We start from the raw sequence: 20,014 nt of genomic DNA on the forward strand, positions 1-20,014 counted from the left end.
AAAAAAAGAAAAAGAAAAAAAAAAGAAAAGAAAAGGATGATTTTTTTAAGGCACTATTTTTTAATATTTATTTATTTATTTATTATGTATACAAGATTCTGTCTGGCCGGGCGATGGTGGCGCACGCCTTTAATCCCAGCACTCGGCAGGCGGATCTCTGTGAGTTCGAGATCAGCCTGGTCTACAGAGCTAGTGCCAGGACAGGCTCCAAAGCCACAGAGAAACCCTGTCTCGAAAAACAAAAACAAAAACAAAAAAAAAAAGATTCTGTCTGTGTGTATGCCTGCAGGCCAGAAGAGGGCACCAGACCTCATTACAGATGGTTGTGAGCCACCATGTGGTTGCTGGGAATTGAACTCAGGACCTTTGGAAGAGCATGCAATGCTCTTAACCTCTGAGCCATCTCTCCATCCCGAAAAGGATGATTTTTGACATCATGTCCACCCCAAACTTTCCAGGGGATTTGGATCCCTGAGGGTGAATCCATCAAGATTCCAGTCTGCATTAAAGTCATCGAGGACAAGAGTGGGCGGCAAAGTTTCCAGTCTGTGACTGACGTAAGTGAAGGGAGGCAGTCTCTGCCGCGCCGGAGGAGAGGCTGTGTTAGATCCAGGCCTGCTGGCATATGACTTTGCATGTTAGCTCTGTGATAGGCATGCTGTACTTGAGCGTTAGTGGGACCTCTGGACTCGGCGTGCTTTTGTGGAGCACACGTGAACCTGTTCCTTCCTGGCTGACACCTCCTTTGTTTCACAGCATATGCTGGCCATCGGTAGCCTAGACCACGCCCACATCGTGCGGCTCCTGGGACTGTGCCCAGGATCATCACTGCAGCTAGTCACTCAGTACTTGCCTCTGGGCTCCCTCCTTGACTACGTGAGACAGCACCGCGCAGCCCTGGGACCACAGCTGCTGCTCAACTGGGGAGTACAAATTGCCAAGGTGAGGGGCATCTGGAGGAGCCTACGCTAGCCAGGGCGGGGGCAGGGAGACCCAGGGTTTGCGGTCTGGGGACCGTCTTCAGGGTTTGGGCAGCTCCTGCTGCTCAGTGCCTGGCACCCCCACCCTGAGACTGCCTCCTCCTCTAGGGTATGTATTACCTCGAGGAACACAGCATGGTGCACAGGGACCTGGCGCTCCGCAATGTGCTGCTCAAGTCACCTAGTCAGGTGCAGGTGGCCGACTTCGGTGTGGCTGACCTGCTGCCACCTGAAGACAAGCAGTTACTACACAGTGAGGCCAAGGTGAGGTGACCAGGGTGGGGTGTGCATGGGATACAGAGTGGTCCGGGGCTCCTGAGATGAGCAGGGGAGTCACGGTCAGTTCCGGGAGAGGGAGCTGAGAATGGCTAAAAACTTCAGTTCAGACAACAGGATGGTAGAGAACCTGGGTGTTTTGTTCGTTTGTTTGAGAGCTTGGGATTTTAAGACAGTAAGAAAATTTGTGAAAATTAACCAGTAGCACCTTTATCTTTCATCCTCAGACTCCTATTAAGTGGATGGCCCTCGAGTGTATCCACTTCGGGAAATACACACACCAGAGTGATGTCTGGAGTTACGGTGAGCATCCCTGGCGGCCCCCTCCCATGTCATTACCAGCCCAAGTCCCCTATCTTTTGTGTCTTCTCTTCTTAGGAACTACCAGCCTAACTTCCAACCCTTGTCTTAAAGCAAAGTCGACCTTCCTTTACTACTTTTAAATGGCCTGTGTCTATTTTTCATGCCTACTAGTTAACTTCTCTCTCTGTCAGGTGTCACCGTCTGGGAGTTGATGACTTTTGGGGCAGAGCCCTATGCGGGGCTGAGACTGGCTGAGATACCAGACCTGCTGGAGAAGGGCGAGCGGCTGGCACAGCCTCAGATCTGCACCATTGACGTCTACATGGTCATGGTCAAGTGTGAGTTGTCTGCTGACCCTGCCTTCTCCGACTTCCCTCCTTTCTCCTCTGGCTCTCTTCTCTGCTGACCCCGCCCCCTGTTACATCACACACCCCCTCCATCCCCAGGCTGGATGATTGATGAGAATATTCGCCCGACCTTTAAAGAGCTAGCCAATGAGTTCACCAGGATGGCCCGTGACCCACCGCGATATCTGGTGATAAAGGTGAGTGGGGGCCAGTGGACCTCAAGTTCATTCAGAGAACTAGAATCCACCCTAACGATTGTCTGCTTCTGTAGAGAGAGAGTGGGCCTGGAATACCTCCTGGGGCAGAACCCTCTGCTCTCACAAACAAAGAGCTGGAGGAAGTAGAACTGGAGCCTGAACTGGACCTCGACCTAGACCTGGAGGCAGAGGAGGACAGCCTGGTCACCACACTGGGTTCTGCCCTCAGCTTACCAGTGGGAACACTTACCCGGCCACGTGGGGTAGGAGACCTTCTAACTGCACGAGATTCTGCCCCATGAACCCCCATGAGCCACCACCACTCATTAGCTTCAGTGCTAATAAGAGTTCGTCCTTCATTTTATCTCTTTCCCTTCTCACCCTAGAGCCAGAGTCTTTTAAGCCCCTCGTCTGGATACATGCCCATGAACCAGAATAATCTCGGGGAGGCTTGTCTGGTAAGTTCTGTTGTCGGGAGCTGGGGTGGCGGAGTCTTATGGGCTTGGAAGTCTTGATAGAAACATGGAGGGAAACACCTCAAATCTTGAAGATTTCATCAGCGTCCTTCAACTGAGAAGGCCCTAAACAGCCGCACCTCCTTCTGAATCTGTTTGCCACTCCTTGTATCGTTTCCTGTTATTTTCCTCCTTAGGATTCTGCAGTTTTGGGGGGTAGTGAACAGTGCCCTCGTCCCATCTCTCTGCACCCAATCCCACGGGGACGTCTGACATCAGAGTCATCAGAGGGCCATGTGACAGGCTCTGAGGCTGAACTCCAGGATAAAGTATTGATGTGTAGAAGCCGGAGCCGAAGTCGGAGCCCTCGGCCACGTGGAGACAGTGCCTACCATTCCCAGCGACACAGCCTGCTGACTCCTGTCACCCCAGTGTCCCCACCAGGGTTAGAGGAAGAGGATGCCAATGGCTATGTCATGCCAGATACACACCTCAAAGGTACCTGGTTCTTCCTCCAGCTTTTCCCTTAAATCTTCTAATCTCTTTCTCCAAACTCCCTTTAATTCTTTCATCTTCTCTGATATCTCCCAGTCACACCCCCATTCCTTCCTGTTATTTCTCTGAAGTACTATACACACTTATAATTTTCTCACCCACAGGTACATCCTCCTCCCGGGAAGGTACGCTTTCTTCAGTAGGCCTCAGTTCTGTGCTGGGTACCGAAGAGGAAGACGAAGATGAGGAGTATGAGTACATGAACCGGAAGAGAAGGAACAGTCCACCACGGCCCCCTAGGCCCGGTTCCCTTGAGGAGCTGGGTTACGAGTACATGGATGTGGGCTCAGAGCTCAGTGCCTCTCTGGGCAGTACGCAGAGCTGCCCACTGCATCCTATGGCCATCGTGCCATCCGCTGGTACAACTCCAGATGAGGACTACGAGTATATGAACCGCAGGCGTGGTGTAGGTGGTGCCGGGGGTGATTACGCCGCCATGGGGGCCTGCCCAGCAGCGGAACAAGGCTATGAGGAGATGCGAGCCTTCCAGGGGCCTGGACATCATGCCCCCCATGTTCGTTATGCCCGCCTCAAAACTCTGCGCAGTTTAGAAGCCACTGACTCTGCCTTTGACAACCCTGACTACTGGCATAGCAGGCTTTTCCCCAAGGCTAATGCCCAGAGAACTTAACCTCTGCTCTTTGAGACTCTCAGGGAGCATCTGATGGCAGCTAGTGCCTCTTGAGGGTACCCCTCCCTCACCCTCTCCCTCAGGTCCCACCCCCATTTCTCCAGCCCTAGACAATGCCGTCCAGTCTTCGGAGACTTGTACACATCCTTAACGCAATTTTTGTGGTACGTAGCCAGCAGTGCACTTTCTCCTCTTCCCCAGCCCCAGGAGAAGAGAAGGTTTTCCTGTTTGCCCACTTTCCCAATCCCGTTCCTCATCTTCCTCAGGGAGACTCCTGGAGATATGAAGGGTTACTCTCTAAGCCCCTTTCTCTCCGGCTCTTACTTGGTAGGGTGAGACGGCCTTGTTTCTCATCAGACTGTCCTAAGGAAGAGAAAAGGACACAGAGCTGAAAGAGGAAAGGAAATCTTTGGCTCGTGAGACCAAATCCCATGGAAAGATTGAGAAACTTAAAGCTTTATGGACTAAAGTTAGGAGTAGATAGCAGTGACTATGAATGAGCGCTCACTGTGAGCCAGGTAACATCAAGGTGAACTCAGCCACATCTCTACAATCTTGTGAGGTAGAGTTGATCCCATTTTACCAATACAGGAGTCCCCCGAGTGTTCCAAGATAGCCAGCAGGTTCCTCAGTCTGTGGATAGTACTGAATCCTGTAGTTTGGTTTGGTTTGGTTGTTTTTCGAGACAGTTTCTCTGTTCTCCTTGCTGTCCTGGAACTCAATCTGTGGACCAGACTGGCCTCGAACTTGGCTCAGAGCTCCACCTGCCTCCTGAGTGCTGAGGCTAAAAGGCGTGCACCATCACTGCCCGGCCTATAGTTTTTTTAAACAATGTTTTAGCTGTTGTACAAAACTGAATGCTATAGTTTAGCGCCTTTTCCATCTTACCTAAGACGTCATCGTGCATTATGGCCGCAGTGTTTTTAGTTTGAGGTGCCACAGCAATAGTACTACTTTGTCTATTTTCATAATTTCATGGATTTATTATAGATAATACCACATGATTCTCCCCCCATATGAAGTCAAGAGCTTTCACCTTTTCTCAAACAAAAACCACTTCCCTTTGGCATGTCTGAATGCCAGCAGCACTACTCTTGCATTCTGAACCCATTTGTAGGCAAAATAAGGATATTTGAGCACAAGTACTATGATATCACTGCCAGTCAGTCTGATAGCAGGTGGGTTATGAAGTGACTTATGGGCTATTAGCCAATAACTAAGGTTATTGGTGTGGATGCGCTAGGTAAAGATGACTCAGAATTGTGTGCAATCTAAACTTTAGGGACTATTTATTTCAGGAATTTGTCATCCGACATTTTCAGATTGTAGTTGATCATAGGCTACTAAAACTATGGAACTATGGACAGCAAAACCTCAGATAATGGGGGACTGAGCCTTGAATTAAGCAGCCAGTCCAGGATTCAAACTCTTCCCAATTCCAATACCTGCACTTTTATTATAAGGTGTCAAGGAGTACCTATGTCAAGTCCTTGTAAGGGGCATGCGCGTGCTTGGTGTGTGTGTGTGTGTGTGTGTGTGTGTGTGTGTGTGTGTGTGTGAGAGAGAGAGAGAGAGAGAGAGAGAGAGAGAGAGAGAGAGAGAGAAAGAGGATCTCACTCTGTAGACTGTAGACTGGCCTGGAACTACGTAGGCCAGGACGGCTTTGAACTCAGCTCTCAGCAGTCCTGTCTCAGTCTTCCAAAGGCTGTGACTGCACATTGTGAATCAGACTCCTTTTCTTGTTTATGCACTGAATCAAGCAAATGCCAACGGCTACATTTTCCTCCAGTACCCAGGCTTCTCATCTCAGGAAGAAGTGAAGACAACCCAGAAGGACAACTAACTGGACATTTTTTGTGCAAGCCATAGCCCACATATGTTGTAGATGATATACACTCCTTACAAGACAATTCACAAAGGTTCTGAGACTCATATTTAACCATTAATGAGAAACTTCTGGTGGGATAGAAAGAGGATCCATCTTCAGATCTCAGTCTTCCTTGATGGGAACTGGAAAAAAATGTCTTCCTGTACCATTAAAGTTTTTTGTTTTGTTTTTATACGTGTCTGAATAAAAAATTGCCAAAGTTTTTTTTTTCTTTTTGGATTCTTGCCAACTAAAAACTGCATGAGACCGTTCTTATCTGCTTTTTTTTTTTTTTTTTTTTTTTTTTTTTTNTTTAATTTTCAAGACAGGGTTTCTCTGTAGCTTTTGGTTCCTGCCCTGGAACTAGCTCTTGTAGACCAGGCTGGCCTCAAACTCACAGAGATCCGCCTGCCTCTGCCTCCTGAGTGGTGGGGGGATTAAAGGCGTGCACCACCACCATTGGGCTCTTATCTGCTTCTTAGCTTTCTCTCTTGACATTATTCTGTCTCATCTAAACTTTTATTTAAATGCTTTTAAGATTTTACTCTTAATTACGTCTCTGTGTGGGAGTGTGAGGTTTGGCAATGGGGAGCTCCAAAGAGTGCTCAGGTTACAGGTGGTTTGTGAACTTGGCTTGGGTGCTGGGAGCTCCCTTCCTCGGCAAGAATACCAGGTTATAACCGCGGAGCCATTTCTCCAGACCCTGTTTCTAATCCCTTTTATCAGCCGGTTTTACTGGGAATTGCTACAAAGTAGCAGCAAGTGTAAACAAAAAAGTCAAAGCGCTTGCTTGGGAAAATGGAAAAAGCCCAAAGCCATAAGTGTTTTTTGTTTTTGTGTATTTTCCTTCACAGGTGGAATATTGAAAGCATTCTCTCGAGAGTGACCACATACCTCCTAAACATTTCTTTTAGAGGCCCCCATCAGATTTTACTCTAGTACAGTAGGAAGTCTGGTCTTGTTATGTTAGCAAGTCATGGTAAATGAATAATCTCTTAAACTGTCCAGTTAGTGCTCGCTCACCCTAAATCTTCCACCTCCACTCTGCCCCTTCCCGTTCTGCCAGCAGAGTAGGAGGAGGAAGAGAAGGAGGACTGGACTGGCCAGGCCGGTCACGCTAGCCTACCCGGGATTCCAAGGCTACGCGCACACGATAACCGCCCTAGGTGTACAAACAGTGACCCAGGTACCCTGGCTCCACCCGGCTCCACCCGGCTCCGCCCTGCCCAGCGGCCTCTGAACCCTTTTCTCCGCGTAGCTCCGCCCCGTCTCGCCTAGCCCGCCCCCCTCTGTTACGAGTTCTGGCTCCCAGCTCCGGTGAATGAGGTTTTTCCCGGAGAGACCACGCTTTCCCTCAAGCTCCCCAACGGCTCCGCCTTCCCGCCGGAGCAAGACCCTTCCCAGCGTGCCCGGCGATTCCGGCGTGCGCAGACTTGGGAGGGCAAGGCCCCAGGGCTTGGCAAAGGAGCGCGAGGAGCAGGCTGGGAATTGTAGTTCCAGAGGCCACGAGGGCGGCTGGAGGCTGGGCGCCGGCGGGACTCATTCTCCCAGGGTGCCCTGCGCCTCAGACCGCGCGCTCGCAGCTTCTCGCTCTCTCCGCCCGCCCTCCCGCTCCCTTGCTTGCTCGCGCTTTCCTCGCGGATCGTAGAGACTCTGGCTACAGCTTGTGGCTGGGAAGGGAGACGGAGGCCGCAGCTCAGGGAAAGTGAAGCTGCAGTAGTGGTGGTAGGAAGATGTCGGGCGAAGACGAGCAGCAGGAGCAAACTATCGCCGAGGACCTGGTCGTGACCAAGTATAAGATGGGGGGCGACATCGCCAACCGTGAGTGCGGCCTCGGGGGTCTTGGAATCGAGGCTGAGAGGGAGAGGTTTGGGGCTGTCTCCGGAGGGGCTGGAGCGGCTGGGTCTTGCGGAGTGAGCCACCGAGGGGCGCGTGCCGACGGCCGGGGGCGACGTGGTGGGGAAATCTGGTGTCGCCTCGGGGACTGAGCAGCCATGCCTGGGCTGGAGAGTGGAGGTGCGGGCCGGCGACCGCGAGGAGCGCAGAGGGGCCCAGACCTGCTCCGACCCTAGGCGGTTAGTAAGGAGGCAAGGCGCGTCGTCTTCTGCCCATCACCCTTCGGTCTGTCCGGATCTCTGCTTCCTCTGACTGGCAGCAGTGAGGCCACCTCGAAAAGGAAGCTCCCAGCTGTTGGCGACAGAAGCGCCCCTCTGGCAGTCGCGGGTCTTGACCCGTGGGAGCCAGGCCGGCACGTGTTGCCAGGTCCCTGTGCGGACCGCTGGCTCCCCACTTCCTCTACTACCGTGCTTCCTCACCACGTGCTTTGCTAAGTCTTTACTTCAGGTCTTCCTGGTGGGGGCCCCCTGCTCCCCTAGTCTAGCTCGAGGGACCGTTGGAGGGCTCGTCTGGAGCTTCTCACACAACTCTGAAAGATACCTGGTTTTCTGCTGCCCCCGTCTGTGAGATGGCCTTTAATATTTGTTCTTAGAGGCTTGACAGTGTTCGGAGGTCCTGCTCAGACCACGGCTAGGCGAGCCTGTCAATAATGCTGGAGAGGGGCTGATTTTAGGGCTATCATAAGCAATTCTTACTGGAGCCTTGCTTGCTCTGTCCCAACAGTTGTCTGCCACTTGGGCAGATAACTTTGTTTTCTCTTTCCAGTTAGTGCTTGACGCGCCACCCCCTCCGCCCCTCGGGTTTCTGTGTAGCCTTGGCTGCCCTGGTACTCCTGTAGACCAGGCTAGCCCCAGAGCAGAGATCCCGGTATCTCTGCTTCCCAAGTGCTGGGATTAAAGGCGTGTGCCACCACTCCCGGCTCCTCTTTCTATTTTTAAAAGCCACTTAGGATTTTAAAATGGTCTTTACAAAATAGAAGGTATTTAGGATGCCTTTGGTTTAAACCCGAGTTTTTTCTGGATTCCAAAGAATAACCAAAATAAGATGGAAGAAATCAAACCTAGAATTCCCATGGATCATAAAGAGGACATATACAAAATAATAGCCCTGTTTGGGATGATGTGTTACTAGTTTATTATTGGTTTAAATCGGACAATTTCTGTCCATACAACTTACAGCTTTAGACAGTTGTGACTTCCTATAATAGTTTTGAAACTCATCTACTGAAAGTAAACCTTGAGTCCCCTGAACCTTTGAGACCTTAGATTAATTCCCTGGGTTTATATACGTGTATGGGGAAATGCATCTACATAAATTGTGATTGCTAACACCTAATTAGAGTGTCTAGGGGAGGGAAGAAGGCAACATTTAACACTGCTTCAGCTTTGACTCAGCAATTCTGGGCGTACCTTCCCGATGTCCCCGACGCCTATAAATTTCTTGGGCTCTGCCTGTGCATCTGGGGTATCTGGGCACAGTTCCCTAACGTCCATGATTCTGAATACCATAACATCTTTGGAAGGTGCGAGGCCTCCATCTGCCCTGGTGTCAGATAATTGAAAGAACTGTGAGCGATAACCTTTATTTTAGGAAGGAAAGGTAGAAAGTAAGGTTGGGTGTGGTGGGTTTTTTTTTTGTTTTTTTGTTTTTTTTGTTTTTTTGTGCCAGCACTTGTTTTGGGGGAGACAAAGGCAGGCTCCCCCCTGAGTTCCAGGCCAACCTGGTATACATAGTGAGTTCTAGAACAGCCAGGGGTGTCTCAAAACAAGCAAACAAAAAAGGTGAGCATTAAAGGAGAATAGATTGTACACAAAGTTTGTTTCCTTTCCTCTTTTCAACAACGGCACTAGGGAGTATTGGAAACATGAATTCCACTTTAGGTTTAATTAGATTATGAATGCATGCAGGACTGACCTGTGGGATTCTGTTCCCAGGGGTACTTCGGTCTTTGGTGGACGCTGCCAGCTCAGGTGTGTCAGTACTGAGCCTGTGTGAGAAAGGAGATGCCATGATCATGGAAGAGACAGGGAAAATCTTCAAGAAAGAGAAGGAAATGAAGAAAGGTAAAGAGAAAGAACCCCTCTTAACTTCCCCCATTTAACCCCATCCAGCTCCGTCTCCCAGTGGAACTTCTATCCATCTCTGGAAGTCTGGAGTAGCAGTGGGATGGGTACAGTTTCTTCCCATCTGAGGAAACAAGTCCCTAGAATAAAAACCCCTTCAGTTTCCTAAAGGGCAACAGGTGCTCCCAAGACAGAGCAAGGCAGTAAGGTTGATGGTTCTTTTTACAGGTATTGCCTTTCCTACCAGCATTTCGGTAAATAACTGTGTATGTCACTTCTCCCCTCTGAAGAGTGACCAGGACTATATACTCAAGGAAGGTGACTTGGTAAAAATGTAAGGTTAAGCCATTCTGGAGAATTTGTCGTTTCCTACATGTCCACAGTGTTGGCTCCTAATGCAGTGCTCTGTCCCTGCCTTTCAGTGACCTTGGAGTCCATGTGGACGGCTTCATTGCTAACGTGGCTCACACTTTTGTGATTGGTGTAGCTCAGGTAGGTAGCATGCTTTTCAGCTTTGTTGTCTTGGGGAGGGGCGTGCTGCCATTTGGGTTTCCATCTCCACTCTAGAACCACATGGAGTATCTAGGGAAACAAGAAAGGAAGGCCTTTCTGGCTCTCCTGTATGATTGACTGGCCTTGTGTATGAAGCACACTAGTGAGCTTTCCAGAATGACCGTGGTTCTGTTCTCCACAGGGGACCCAGGTCACAGGGCGGAAAGCAGACGTCATTAAGGCAGCTCATCTTTGTGCTGAAGCTGCCTTACGACTGGTCAAACCTGGAAACCAGGTAAGGTGCTTCCTGCACTTACATAGTTTGGCAGAAGCAAAGAGGAATCAGGCACCTACAAACAGCATTTAACTCTGAGTATCTACTCCAGTCCATGCAAGGGATAGGGGGGTCTAACTGTCCACTGTGGAGCCTATAAAGGCCATTTTTAGATTCTGTGTGTGCACTTTGACCCCAAAATAATTTGAGGTGGGTAACTAACAATGGAACAAGTTTTTTAAAACTCCTTAAAAGGTAGAAAAAGTTCAGGCAAATTCATGTCTAAGAGATCAACTTCTTCTGTTTGAAAAAAAAAAGTATCAGGAAATCTGGAGCAGGTAGTTCTTGTGAGCGAACAGTAGCATCTTAGGTTCTCTGGACATTCTCTCTGAAGCTTAACTTCCAGAGAAGCACGCAGAAGTTTGTTTTCCGCTTCTGCGCTCTCCTTGCTCATGCTGCACTCAGCTGGTGTGTCGTCCTCATGATCACTTGCAAACTTTCTGTTTAAAATCCTGCCTTTGTCCCTGTGGCACACTGACTTCCAAGTGTTCCCAAGCCCTTTGAGCAGTGCCTGCCTGCAGCAATTCTTAAAGCAGTTGTCACTTGCTTATCTGCACAGTCGCTAGTCTATAGCTGTGGAATCATGCGATCTGTGCACTTAGCTTTCTAAGAGCCATCTTCCCCCTTCCGGTGTCGCGGACTCCGTCTTCCTCCACCACAGCTGGCCAGTAGTAAGTAGTCTTGAGCTCAAATTCTGTAAAATAGGAAAAGTGGGATTGACCTGGGGCTCTTGGGTCAGAGGGACTAAATGAGTGTTTTGGGTAAACATCAGTGTTAGGATCAGAAAGGACCCTCGCAACCAAACCTGCCGACCTGTTGATCCTAGGACCTACCTGATAGAAAGTGAGAACCGAATCCTAGATGTTACGTTATTTAGTAATGTATGTTTTCTTTTGTCAGTTTATTTTTGGTTTTCCGAGACAAGGTTTCTCTGTATCTTTGGCTGTCCTAGAACTCACTCTGTTCTAGGCTGACCTTGACCTCAACAGAGACCCTCCTGCCTCCCAAGTGCTGGGATTGAAGGCTTCCCTGTGCCACCACTGCCCGGCTAGCACATAAGTTTTTGAAAAATTAAAAATAAGCTTTATTGTTTCTCTTCTCCATTGGGTAGAATGCTAAGGATAAACCCTAGACTTGACACTGGAAAGCACGGTTGGCAGGCTTCTCCGCTGTATACTGGTTTAGCTGAAGAAAAATCAGTTAGCCATTTTGAGCCTGTTTCCTCATCTTGATCTGCTCTGGTCTTTACGAACTGTTGTCACCTTTATGAAAGCAATTGTTTTTGTTTTTGGAGACAGAGTTTATAGCTCTGGCTGACCTAGAACTCACCAAGCTGACCTTCAACCATAGCGTGGCTGCATTCTTAAAACCTGTGTTTTAGTTTATAGGATTAAGATTGGCGAGGGGGTGTTAGAATAAGATGGAAAGATCAGCTATATCACCTTTCCTTTGCTCTTGTACTTGTAGAACACGCAAGTGACAGAAGCCTGGAACAAAGTTGCTCACTCATTTAATTGCACACCAATAGAAGGTAAGACCTCAGATAATGGGGTTAAAGGTCTAACAGTGAGAGGTGTGGTAGAATTGGAATCTAGCCTTGTCTTATGCAGATAGATACCTGTCTGTGCCCCATCAAACTGCTTACATGCTGTTGGGGGCGGTATAGCTGGTACCATAGACTTTATCCTGTCTACAGGTATGTTGTCACACCAGCTGAAGCAGCACGTGATCGATGGGGAGAAAACCATCATCCAGAACCCTACAGACCAGCAGAAGTAGGTGCCAGCCCCATTCTTTGCCTTTCAAGTGTCTGAACATGTGAGTGCAGACCCATAGAAGCCAAGGCATCAGCCCCCTTGGAGCTGAGAACCGAACTCAGTCCCTTTAAGGAGCAATGCATGCTCTTTGCTTTTTTGAGACAGGGTTTCTCTGTAGCTTTGGAGCCTGTCCTGGAACTAGCTCTTGTAGACCAGGCTGACCTTGAACTCACAAAGACCTGCCTGCCTGTCCCAAAGGCTGGGATTAAGGGCATGCTCCACCACTGCCAATTCGTCCTCTTAATTACTGTGTAGTCCTGACTGGCCTAGAACTTGCACTGCTCCCCTCTGCCTCCTGATGCTGAGATCACAGGCTTGCATCCTTATATCTGGCTTATATTCCCTCTTTTAGGAAGGACCATGAAAAGGCTGAATTTGAGGTACATGAAGTTTATGCTGTGGATGTCCTCGTCAGCTCAGGAGAAGGCAAGGTAGGAATTCCATAACTAACAAAAAAGGGGTAACTTGAAGGTGTGTTCACAAGACCACATTTGACCTGATTTAACTCTTTTAGGCCAAAGATGCAGGACAGAGAACCACCATTTACAAACGTGACCCCTCTAAACAGTACGGCTTGAAGATGAAGACTTCACGTGCCTTTTTCAGCGAGGTGGAAAGGCGTTTTGATGCCATGCCATTTACTTTAAGGTACTGCATGTAGCAAGAACAGGGCTGGGAACCAGTCTGACTCAGTTTGTACCTCAGAAACATCCTCCCTTCCCTTGACCCCTCCCTCCTCTCTCTCCTGCCCAGACTTGTAGCTCCTGCCTGAATGCACGTCCTCTGTCCTGCCCATCTCCTGGTTGAATATAATATAGAAGAGCAACCCCAAACATAATTTCTTTACAAGGATAGAAATGATTCAGTGTTTGTGATGCCCACACTCTGAAGGCTGAGGCAGGAAGAAGAGTTCTAAGTTAGCCTGGCCTACATTAAATAAGAACCTGTTGTAAAAAATAGAGTCAGGAGCTTGCTAGACTGCCAGCCTGAGTTCAACCCTGAAACCCATGTAACAGGAGAGGGTGAACCAACTCAGAAAGTCCTGGTCTGCACACCCATGCCCTGCCTCCATCCCCCATCATGCCTGCAGTCACATTAATGAGAATAAGTGGTAATGACCTGGTCGGTTGTTAAGGAGACCTGAGTGCTGTCTCTCTTCCCAGAGCATTTGAAGATGAGAAGAAGGCTCGGATGGGTGTGGTAGAATGTGCCAAGCATGAATTACTGCAGCCATTTAATGTTCTCTATGAGAAGGAGGGTGAGTCCTAAGGAGGCCTTCACTTTAGACCCCAGTTACGTGCTTCCCTCCCTTAACTTCAGAAAGCTAAGTAGGACTGGAACTTGCTGTTTCCCCCCCAGGTGAATATGTTGCCCAGTTTAAATTTACAGTCCTACTCATGCCCAATGGTCCCATGCGGATAACCAGTGGTCCCTTCGAGCCTGACCTCTACAAGTCGGAGATGGAAGTCCAGGATGCAGAGCTAAAGGTCAGTGTGGGATGGAAAATGGTGACCATGGGGCACTTACCTGTGAAGTTGCTTAGCCTACATTTCTCAGAGTTGTCTTCTTCCTGTCTTCCAGGCTCTCCTCCAGAGTTCTGCAAGTCGAAAAACACAGAAAAAGAAGAAAAAGAAGGTGTGTGTGATCTTCTGGTGGGAAGTCTTCTGATAATGGTGGGGTGGAGCTCACCCTTCTCTGCTTGGAGTTGGTGCCAGAGGAGTTAGGGATTGATGTCTTTTTGTTTTGGAATGTAGGCCTCCAAGACTGCAGAGAATGCAACCAGTGGAGAGACATTAGAAGAGAATGAAGCTGGGGACTGAGGTGGGTCCCATATCCCCAGCTTGTCATTCCTGCCTCACCCCTTCCCACCGCACCCCAGGCTCTCAAGTGCAGTTCGTCTTCTCCACCCAAGACCGCCAGCAGAGCGGGGTCTTCTGCCCTCATCCCAGACCCCCGCCCATTCACCCACCCACTCTCTCCAACAAAAAACCAGCTCCAACTGACTCTGGTCTTGGGAGGCCAGGCTTCCCAGCCACTGAAGACTACTTTCAGTAGAAAAAGAAATTGATAATAAAATCAGGAGTCAAAATGCACCGTCTTCAAGCCCCTCTTTCTGGCCTTTTCTACTCTGCTTGGTCAAGGTTTGAGAGCCTACAACAGAACAAAGGAGGCTAAATTGCCACCACCACTAGAACCTCTGCCGAAATTTTTACGTCACCAATGTCATTTTCTTGTTCTTTTGGGGGCTTTTGTTTCCCACTGTCACCGAGAATTTAATCTGCCTTCAAGGAGGAGGACCAGTTGTATTTCTTATTCACCTGTGGCAGATTCCTCGTGATGTCGGGTATCTGGTTAGGCCCTTCCGATAGTAGATGCTGATGTCTCCATTAAGAAGATAATTACCATCTATCAAATGGATTCTCGTTTGTAAACTTCTGTAGACATTTTTGTCCTGCAGAGTCCTGCATCCATCCATCTTCACAATTGAGCAGCAGCAATCATCCCCACCCATGTCTTTTGTTGTTGCTGGTTTTGCCCCCCTCTCTGGGACCAGTGGGTTTTTCCTCATGTTCCATCGTTGAACCTACATTGAAAATCCCACTGGGTTTTTTTGTTGTTGCCTATTTGATCTTTTTTTTTTTTTTTTTTTTTTTTCTTTTTTTGGTTTGAGACAGGTTCTCACCATGTAGCTCTGGTTGTCCTGGAACTCAACTATGTAGACCAGGCTGGCCTCAAACTCCAAAGAGATCCGCCTGCCTTTGCTTCATGAGTGCTGGAACCAAAGGCGTGCGCCACCACGCCCAGCTTCCTGTCTGAAATATTTTGAGTTCCCTCCCATGAAAGAAAAGCCAGGAACCAGAGGAGTAGACTGAAGAGAACTTTCAGAAGCTGTGGACTTGGATGACTCGCTGGGGGTTATAGAGGAAGGTTACAGTTTGTACCTCTGGCATGCTGTCCCAGGGAACCAAGGCTCCCACTAACGTAAGAGGTTTTTGAAATGACACGGCATTTAAAATAAATTTGGATTTGCTCATAATATGTATTTGTTCTTTTTGTCTTTGTGGTGGGGATGGGGTAGTTTCTCTGTGTAGCCCTGGCTGTTCCTGGAAAACTGCAGACCAGGCTGGCTTGAACTCAGACCTCCCTGCTTCTGTTTCCTGGTGGGACTAACTGAGGGCAGCACCACTGTCCAGCTGAGCTACTTTGTTTGAGACAGGGTTTCTCAGTAGCTCTGGAGCCAGTCCTGGAACCTTGAGCTCACAGATCCACCTGCCTCTGCCTTAGGAGTGTTGGGTTTAAAGGTGGGTATAGCCATAGCTGGTTTTGGAATCTCAACTACTTAATGTGGAATTTTGGTAATTTATGCGAGAATTGTTATATTAGTACTGGGGCACTTACTATGTACTAACAAGGGCAACATGGCAAGTTGGCCTTAGTTCCTTAGTGTTGAGGTTTTCAGTGCCAAGCTGTAATGGTCTTGAGTAAGGTTACTATAAGGTTACTATATTCACTGCTGAACTGTGAGTACTTGGGTGAGCAGAAGCTGCAGGATGGAGATACACACCCTGTTACATACACCGTAGGCTATCTTTGCTTTTCCTGAGTTATGTTTTTCTCACCCTATTGGCTGTTGATGGGCATGCTTACTGAGAGACCATATGGGAACTGAGAATAGTGTGCAGAGAGAGGTCTTCCTTAATTCTGCAAACCTAAAACCACCAAACATGAGCCGGGTTACCTCCGAGTTCATATAAACTGGTAATTTGGATTTGTAAAATGCTCTTTTATTTTGAGACACCAGCTCAGGCTGTAAAGTCATTCTATTAGGTTTTTATTTGGATTTTTGAGCTTTAGCTCAAGCTGCAGTTGTAGCTCAGTTGGTAGCATTTGTTTAACAAGATTCCAACTCAAAATTTGAAGGGTTAAACTGGGTTGTGGTGCCTACCATTAACCCAGCACACTGGAGGTAAATGCAGGTGGATCTCTTGATTCCAGGACAGTGAAAGCCTGGCCTATCTGTCAAATGGTGTCTGAAAAAGGAAAATTGTAGGGCTAAAAATGGGAATGGCTCAGGTAATACTTTAACCCCAGCAGTTTGCTCCTGATTTGTTTTGTTTGGGTCTCTATGAAGTCCTCAAACTCTCAGAGACCCACCAAGTGCCAGTTCATACACCACCTTACATGGCTACAACAAGGAAGTGTTAAGGAAGCCACTGGAAAGGAAGGATTATAATCAGCATACAAATGAGTCTCTTAAATATTGAGCCAGAGATGTTTTATACACCATTTAATCCCAGTTCTTGAGATTTAATCCCATTCTCTGAGTGGGCTTTTGTCATCTATGGATCCTGGCTGGCCAAGACTACATAGTGAGACCCTTTCTCAAAACAAAAATCTAAATTATTTTGCCAAGATGAAGTTTCTACACCTATGTTTATGAGTTTTTAATGTAGACGGGCTTTGAACTCCTTATGTATCACAAGCTACCTACCAAGTTTATGATCCCGCTTCAGCCTTCTAAGTGCTAAGATTACAGACAGATATGTGCTACTATGCCTGCTTTTCCTTTGGAACTCAAGACATACCCAGCCTTTCTTTTCTCCTTTTTAAATCACTCTTCCATAGTTTTGTGGTTTTTTTTTTTTTTTTTTTTTTTTTTGGTTCCTTCAGACAGCATTTCTCAATGTAGCGCTGGTTGTCTTGAAACTCTTTGTAGACCAGGCTGGCCTTGAACTCACGAGATCTGCCCTCCTCTGCACCCTTCTGTGAGCCTGGAACTCATTGGGCAGAGTAGGCTATCTTAGACTAGCTTCAAACTCATATCCTTGTCATTGTCTCCTGGAATTAAGTTGTGTGCCACCATATCCTGGTAGCCAAATAAAATAGGGACTACTAGCCAGGCAGTGGTGGCCCACGCCTTTAATCCCAGCACTCAGCAGGTAGAGGTAGGAGGATCTCTGTGAATTCAAGGCCAGCCAGGTCTACAGAGTTCCAGAACAACAGGCTCCAAAGCTACACAGAGAAACCTTGTCTTAAACCAACCAAGCCGGTGGTGGTGGAGCATGCCTTTAATCCCAGCACTCGGGAGGCAGAGGCAGGCGGATCTCTGTGAGTTCGAGGCCAGCCTGGTCTACAAGAGCTAGTTCCCAGGACAGGCACCAAAGCTACAGAGAAACCCTGTCTCGAAAATCAAAAAAAAAAAAAAAAAAAAAAACAAACAAACAAACAAAAAAAAAAACAACAAAACAAAAAACCCAACCCTACTTTCAGTATAGACTGGAAAAATTCTTAGGTCTAGTGCTTACAAGTGCGGCACCGTGGCTGTGCCTGCAGTGTGACAGCTTTCTCAGCTTGCCAGTTTCTGTTCTCCCATGTCTAAGTTGTTTGTTTTGGTTTTCCAAATAGGATTTCTCTGTGTAGCGGAGGACGTCCTGGAACTCACTCTGTAGAAACAGGCTGGCCTTGAACTCAAGAGATCAGCCTTTCTCAGCCTCCAGAGTGCTGGGATTAAAGGTTTGTGCTACCTCTGCTCAGATGATTCTAAAATCTTAAATCTTTAGAAACCCAGAGATCAACTATTTCCAAAGTAGTTTAACTAGGGGAGGAGGAGATGATCTGTGGGAGTCAAACCAAAAGGAAACTAGAAATTATTTATGCATTTATTTACTTTAGGCAAGACCTCATTATGTAGACCAGGCTTGTCTTTTTTTTTGTTTTGTTTTGTTTTGTTTTGTTTTTCAAGACAGGGTTTCTCTGTAGCTTTGGAGCCTGTCCTGGAGCTCCCTTTGTAGACCAGGCTGGCCTCGAACTCACAGAGATCCGCCTGCCTCTGCCTCCCGAGTGCTGGGATTACAGGCGTGCGCCACCACTGCCCGGCTCAGGCTTGTCTTTAACACATAGAAATCTGCTTGCCTCTGTCTCCCAAGGGTCCCAAGAGCTGGTAATAAAGGTGCACACCAACTAGCCAGGCCAAAACCGTAATTCTTTGTTTTTCCGAGACAGGGTTTCTGGCTGTCCTGAAACTGTGTAGACCAGTTTGGCCGCGAACTCACTGAAATCCGCCTGCATCTGCCTCCCAAGAGCTGGGATTAAAGGTGTGCACCACCACCGCCCTGCTCAAAGCCAGTAATTCTTTTTACAAGCCACACCTATTCATAATAAAATGGAGGTATTTACCAAGAAACTGCAACTCCCAAGAAGCAACGAGGGAGAAGACGGAAGTTATTTTTTTCCCCATCTAATTTTTTTTCTGTCCCATACTCGAAACAGACGCTCGTGCTGAAATAATACAATGTCCTTAAAATAAATCTTAGAGAAGGTGGGGCTTGATAACTCGCAGTCAAAATATTTGTTTCCCTCGGTAAGGCAGCCGGAAGTCACTGTTACACGACTGAGCAGCACCGCCCCTCGAGGGATCAGAAGGCGTGTCACCGGAAGTGACGACACGGAATGCGCCATTAAAAAGCAGTAGCCCGACTTCCCCGCTCTCTCGGCCTTAGCGCCATCTTCCTTGGTGAGTCTCGCTGTAACCGGTCCTCGGGCTTCGAGTACAATCCGTTAACATCTGACTTCAGCACTTACCATCATCGCAGCAAATTAACCGTAACTTTTTTCTCTTTTGCCGTAGACACCCCTGCGCCATGAGAGCGAAGGTGAGTGTTCCTGAAGTGTTGGGCTTGGGGGCAGGCGGGTCCAGGCAGTGAGTCCGCCCGCCATGGGCCTCTCCGGGCTTCCCAAGGTGCTCAAGAGACAGTTGGGAGAGGCCGACTAGAGCCGCCTTTGCCCTTGGCGAAGGGAAGTGGGCTGGGGAACCGCGGGGTTCGGGTCCTGAATTGATGTGCAGCCGGTATTGCTACCAATTCTTTAGCCTGTTTTTCTGAGTACTATTGCTAACGTCCCCTTTTTCCCCCCCCTCACGTGATCGGGTTTCTAGTGGAGGAAGAAGAGAATGCGCAGGTATGTTGACTGACCGCGGAGAAGGGCGGTGGGGCTAAGCTTCGGGGTTTCGTTAAACCTACAAGTTTAAACTGAAAGTGTCAGTGTCGGCGTGAGGGATCCAGGCGCTTCTGAGCCCAGTACAATTGGAACGATTGCTCGTGTGTTGTGTCAGCCCTGATCTGCAGTGCAGACGGTTTACGGCTGTTTGGTGTGCTTTGCATTGCAGACTGAAGCGCAAGAGAAGAAAGATGAGGCAGAGGTCCAAGTAAACTCGCCTGCCCACCCACGAAGGCCGCAGGAGCAGCAGTAAGGGACGCTGGAGGCCGGGACGCTGGGACAAGCTGGACTGAGCTGCAGCCGGAGGAAATCTCCGGACCCGCGACCTCGCCACCCGCTCGCGGAGACCACCGAGAGAACGACGCCCTGCCGTCATGACAACAGCCCCGCTGGCCCTTTGCCCTGGACCTGTGGCGTTCTGGACTAGTTCTGTCCTCAGTTGTGGCCAATTGTAACCCGTGTACAATAAACCATCTTTGTCACTGTCCGCTGAAGAATGCAATTGCTGTTACGTGTTTTTTGCGGCTCCACGGGGTGGGAAGTTTTGAGTGTAGCTTGGTCTGTACTGTGGCGTGTCCAGAACCTGCGCAGGCGACAGCCTGGGTGTCTTGTGAGCGCGCAGGAAGCAGAAGTTAGCTCTAGCGTGTGCGCCTGAGGTCATGCAAGGCAGCTCGCGCGTTTGCCGCACCTGTCCTGCGTTTTGTGGGCAGGTACGGCTGCTGGTCTTCCGGCTGGGTTGTGTTGCCATGGTGACGCGCAAGGCTTGCTGGGAGCTTCCTGCGGCTCGTAGCGCGCAAAGGAGACC

The 20,014-nt window shown here is 48.7% G+C and overlaps 2 protein-coding genes across 3 annotated transcripts in view; both read left to right on the forward strand.

Annotated features, from left to right (window-relative positions):
• Erbb3 (erb-b2 receptor tyrosine kinase 3) overlaps positions 1 to 5,804 on the forward strand; it is a 22,758-nt gene extending 16,954 nt beyond the window's left edge. For both annotated transcript variants that reach the window (XM_050128111.1, XM_050128110.1), the window contains 10 exons: positions 459 to 557; positions 757 to 942; positions 1,089 to 1,244; positions 1,484 to 1,559; positions 1,751 to 1,897; positions 2,006 to 2,103; positions 2,178 to 2,366; positions 2,490 to 2,561; positions 2,756 to 3,056; positions 3,218 to 5,804. In XM_050128111.1, coding sequence (XP_049984068.1) covers positions 459 to 557; positions 757 to 942; positions 1,089 to 1,244; positions 1,484 to 1,559; positions 1,751 to 1,897; positions 2,006 to 2,103; positions 2,178 to 2,366; positions 2,490 to 2,561; positions 2,756 to 3,056; positions 3,218 to 3,744 — 1,851 coding nt within the window. In that variant the 3' untranslated portion in view covers positions 3,745 to 5,804. The remainder of the gene's footprint in view (positions 1 to 458; positions 558 to 756; positions 943 to 1,088; positions 1,245 to 1,483; positions 1,560 to 1,750; positions 1,898 to 2,005; positions 2,104 to 2,177; positions 2,367 to 2,489; positions 2,562 to 2,755; positions 3,057 to 3,217) is intronic.
• Positions 5,805 to 7,163: 1,359 nt separating this feature from the next.
• On the forward strand, positions 7,164 to 15,252 carry Pa2g4 (proliferation-associated 2G4). Its single transcript, XM_050128153.1, has 13 exons — positions 7,164 to 7,432; positions 9,442 to 9,570; positions 9,799 to 9,904; positions 9,993 to 10,062; positions 10,265 to 10,357; positions 11,864 to 11,927; positions 12,093 to 12,171; positions 12,566 to 12,644; positions 12,728 to 12,861; positions 13,377 to 13,471; positions 13,573 to 13,700; positions 13,795 to 13,848; positions 13,968 to 15,252. The coding sequence occupies exons 1-13, from the start codon at positions 7,345 to 7,347 to the stop codon at positions 14,031 to 14,033; spliced, it is 1,185 nt and encodes a 394-aa protein (XP_049984110.1). The 5' UTR covers positions 7,164 to 7,344; the 3' UTR covers positions 14,034 to 15,252.
• The last annotated feature ends 4,762 nt before the right edge of the window (positions 15,253 to 20,014 follow it).

The sequence above is a fragment of the Alexandromys fortis genome, unplaced genomic scaffold (genome assembly GCF_014885135.2).
Source record: "Alexandromys fortis isolate MF-2015 unplaced genomic scaffold, M_Fortis_MF-2015_v1.1 scaffold_263, whole genome shotgun sequence".
In the NCBI taxonomy this organism is placed as follows: Eukaryota; Metazoa; Chordata; class Mammalia; order Rodentia; family Cricetidae; genus Alexandromys; species Alexandromys fortis.

Bases quoted from the DNA above. Each gene is read 5' to 3' on its own strand.
- Pa2g4 (XM_050128153.1), top strand. From the start codon at position 7,345: ATGTCGGGCGAAGACGAGCAGCAGGAGCAAACTATCGCCGAGGACCTG. The intron at 10,063-10,264 runs GTAGGTAGCATG...TGTTCTCCACAG, and splicing joins TTGTGATTGGTGTAGCTCAG to GGGACCCAGGTCACAGGGCG. The intron at 13,849-13,967 runs GTGTGTGTGATC...TTTGGAATGTAG, and splicing joins AGAAAAAGAAGAAAAAGAAG to GCCTCCAAGACTGCAGAGAA.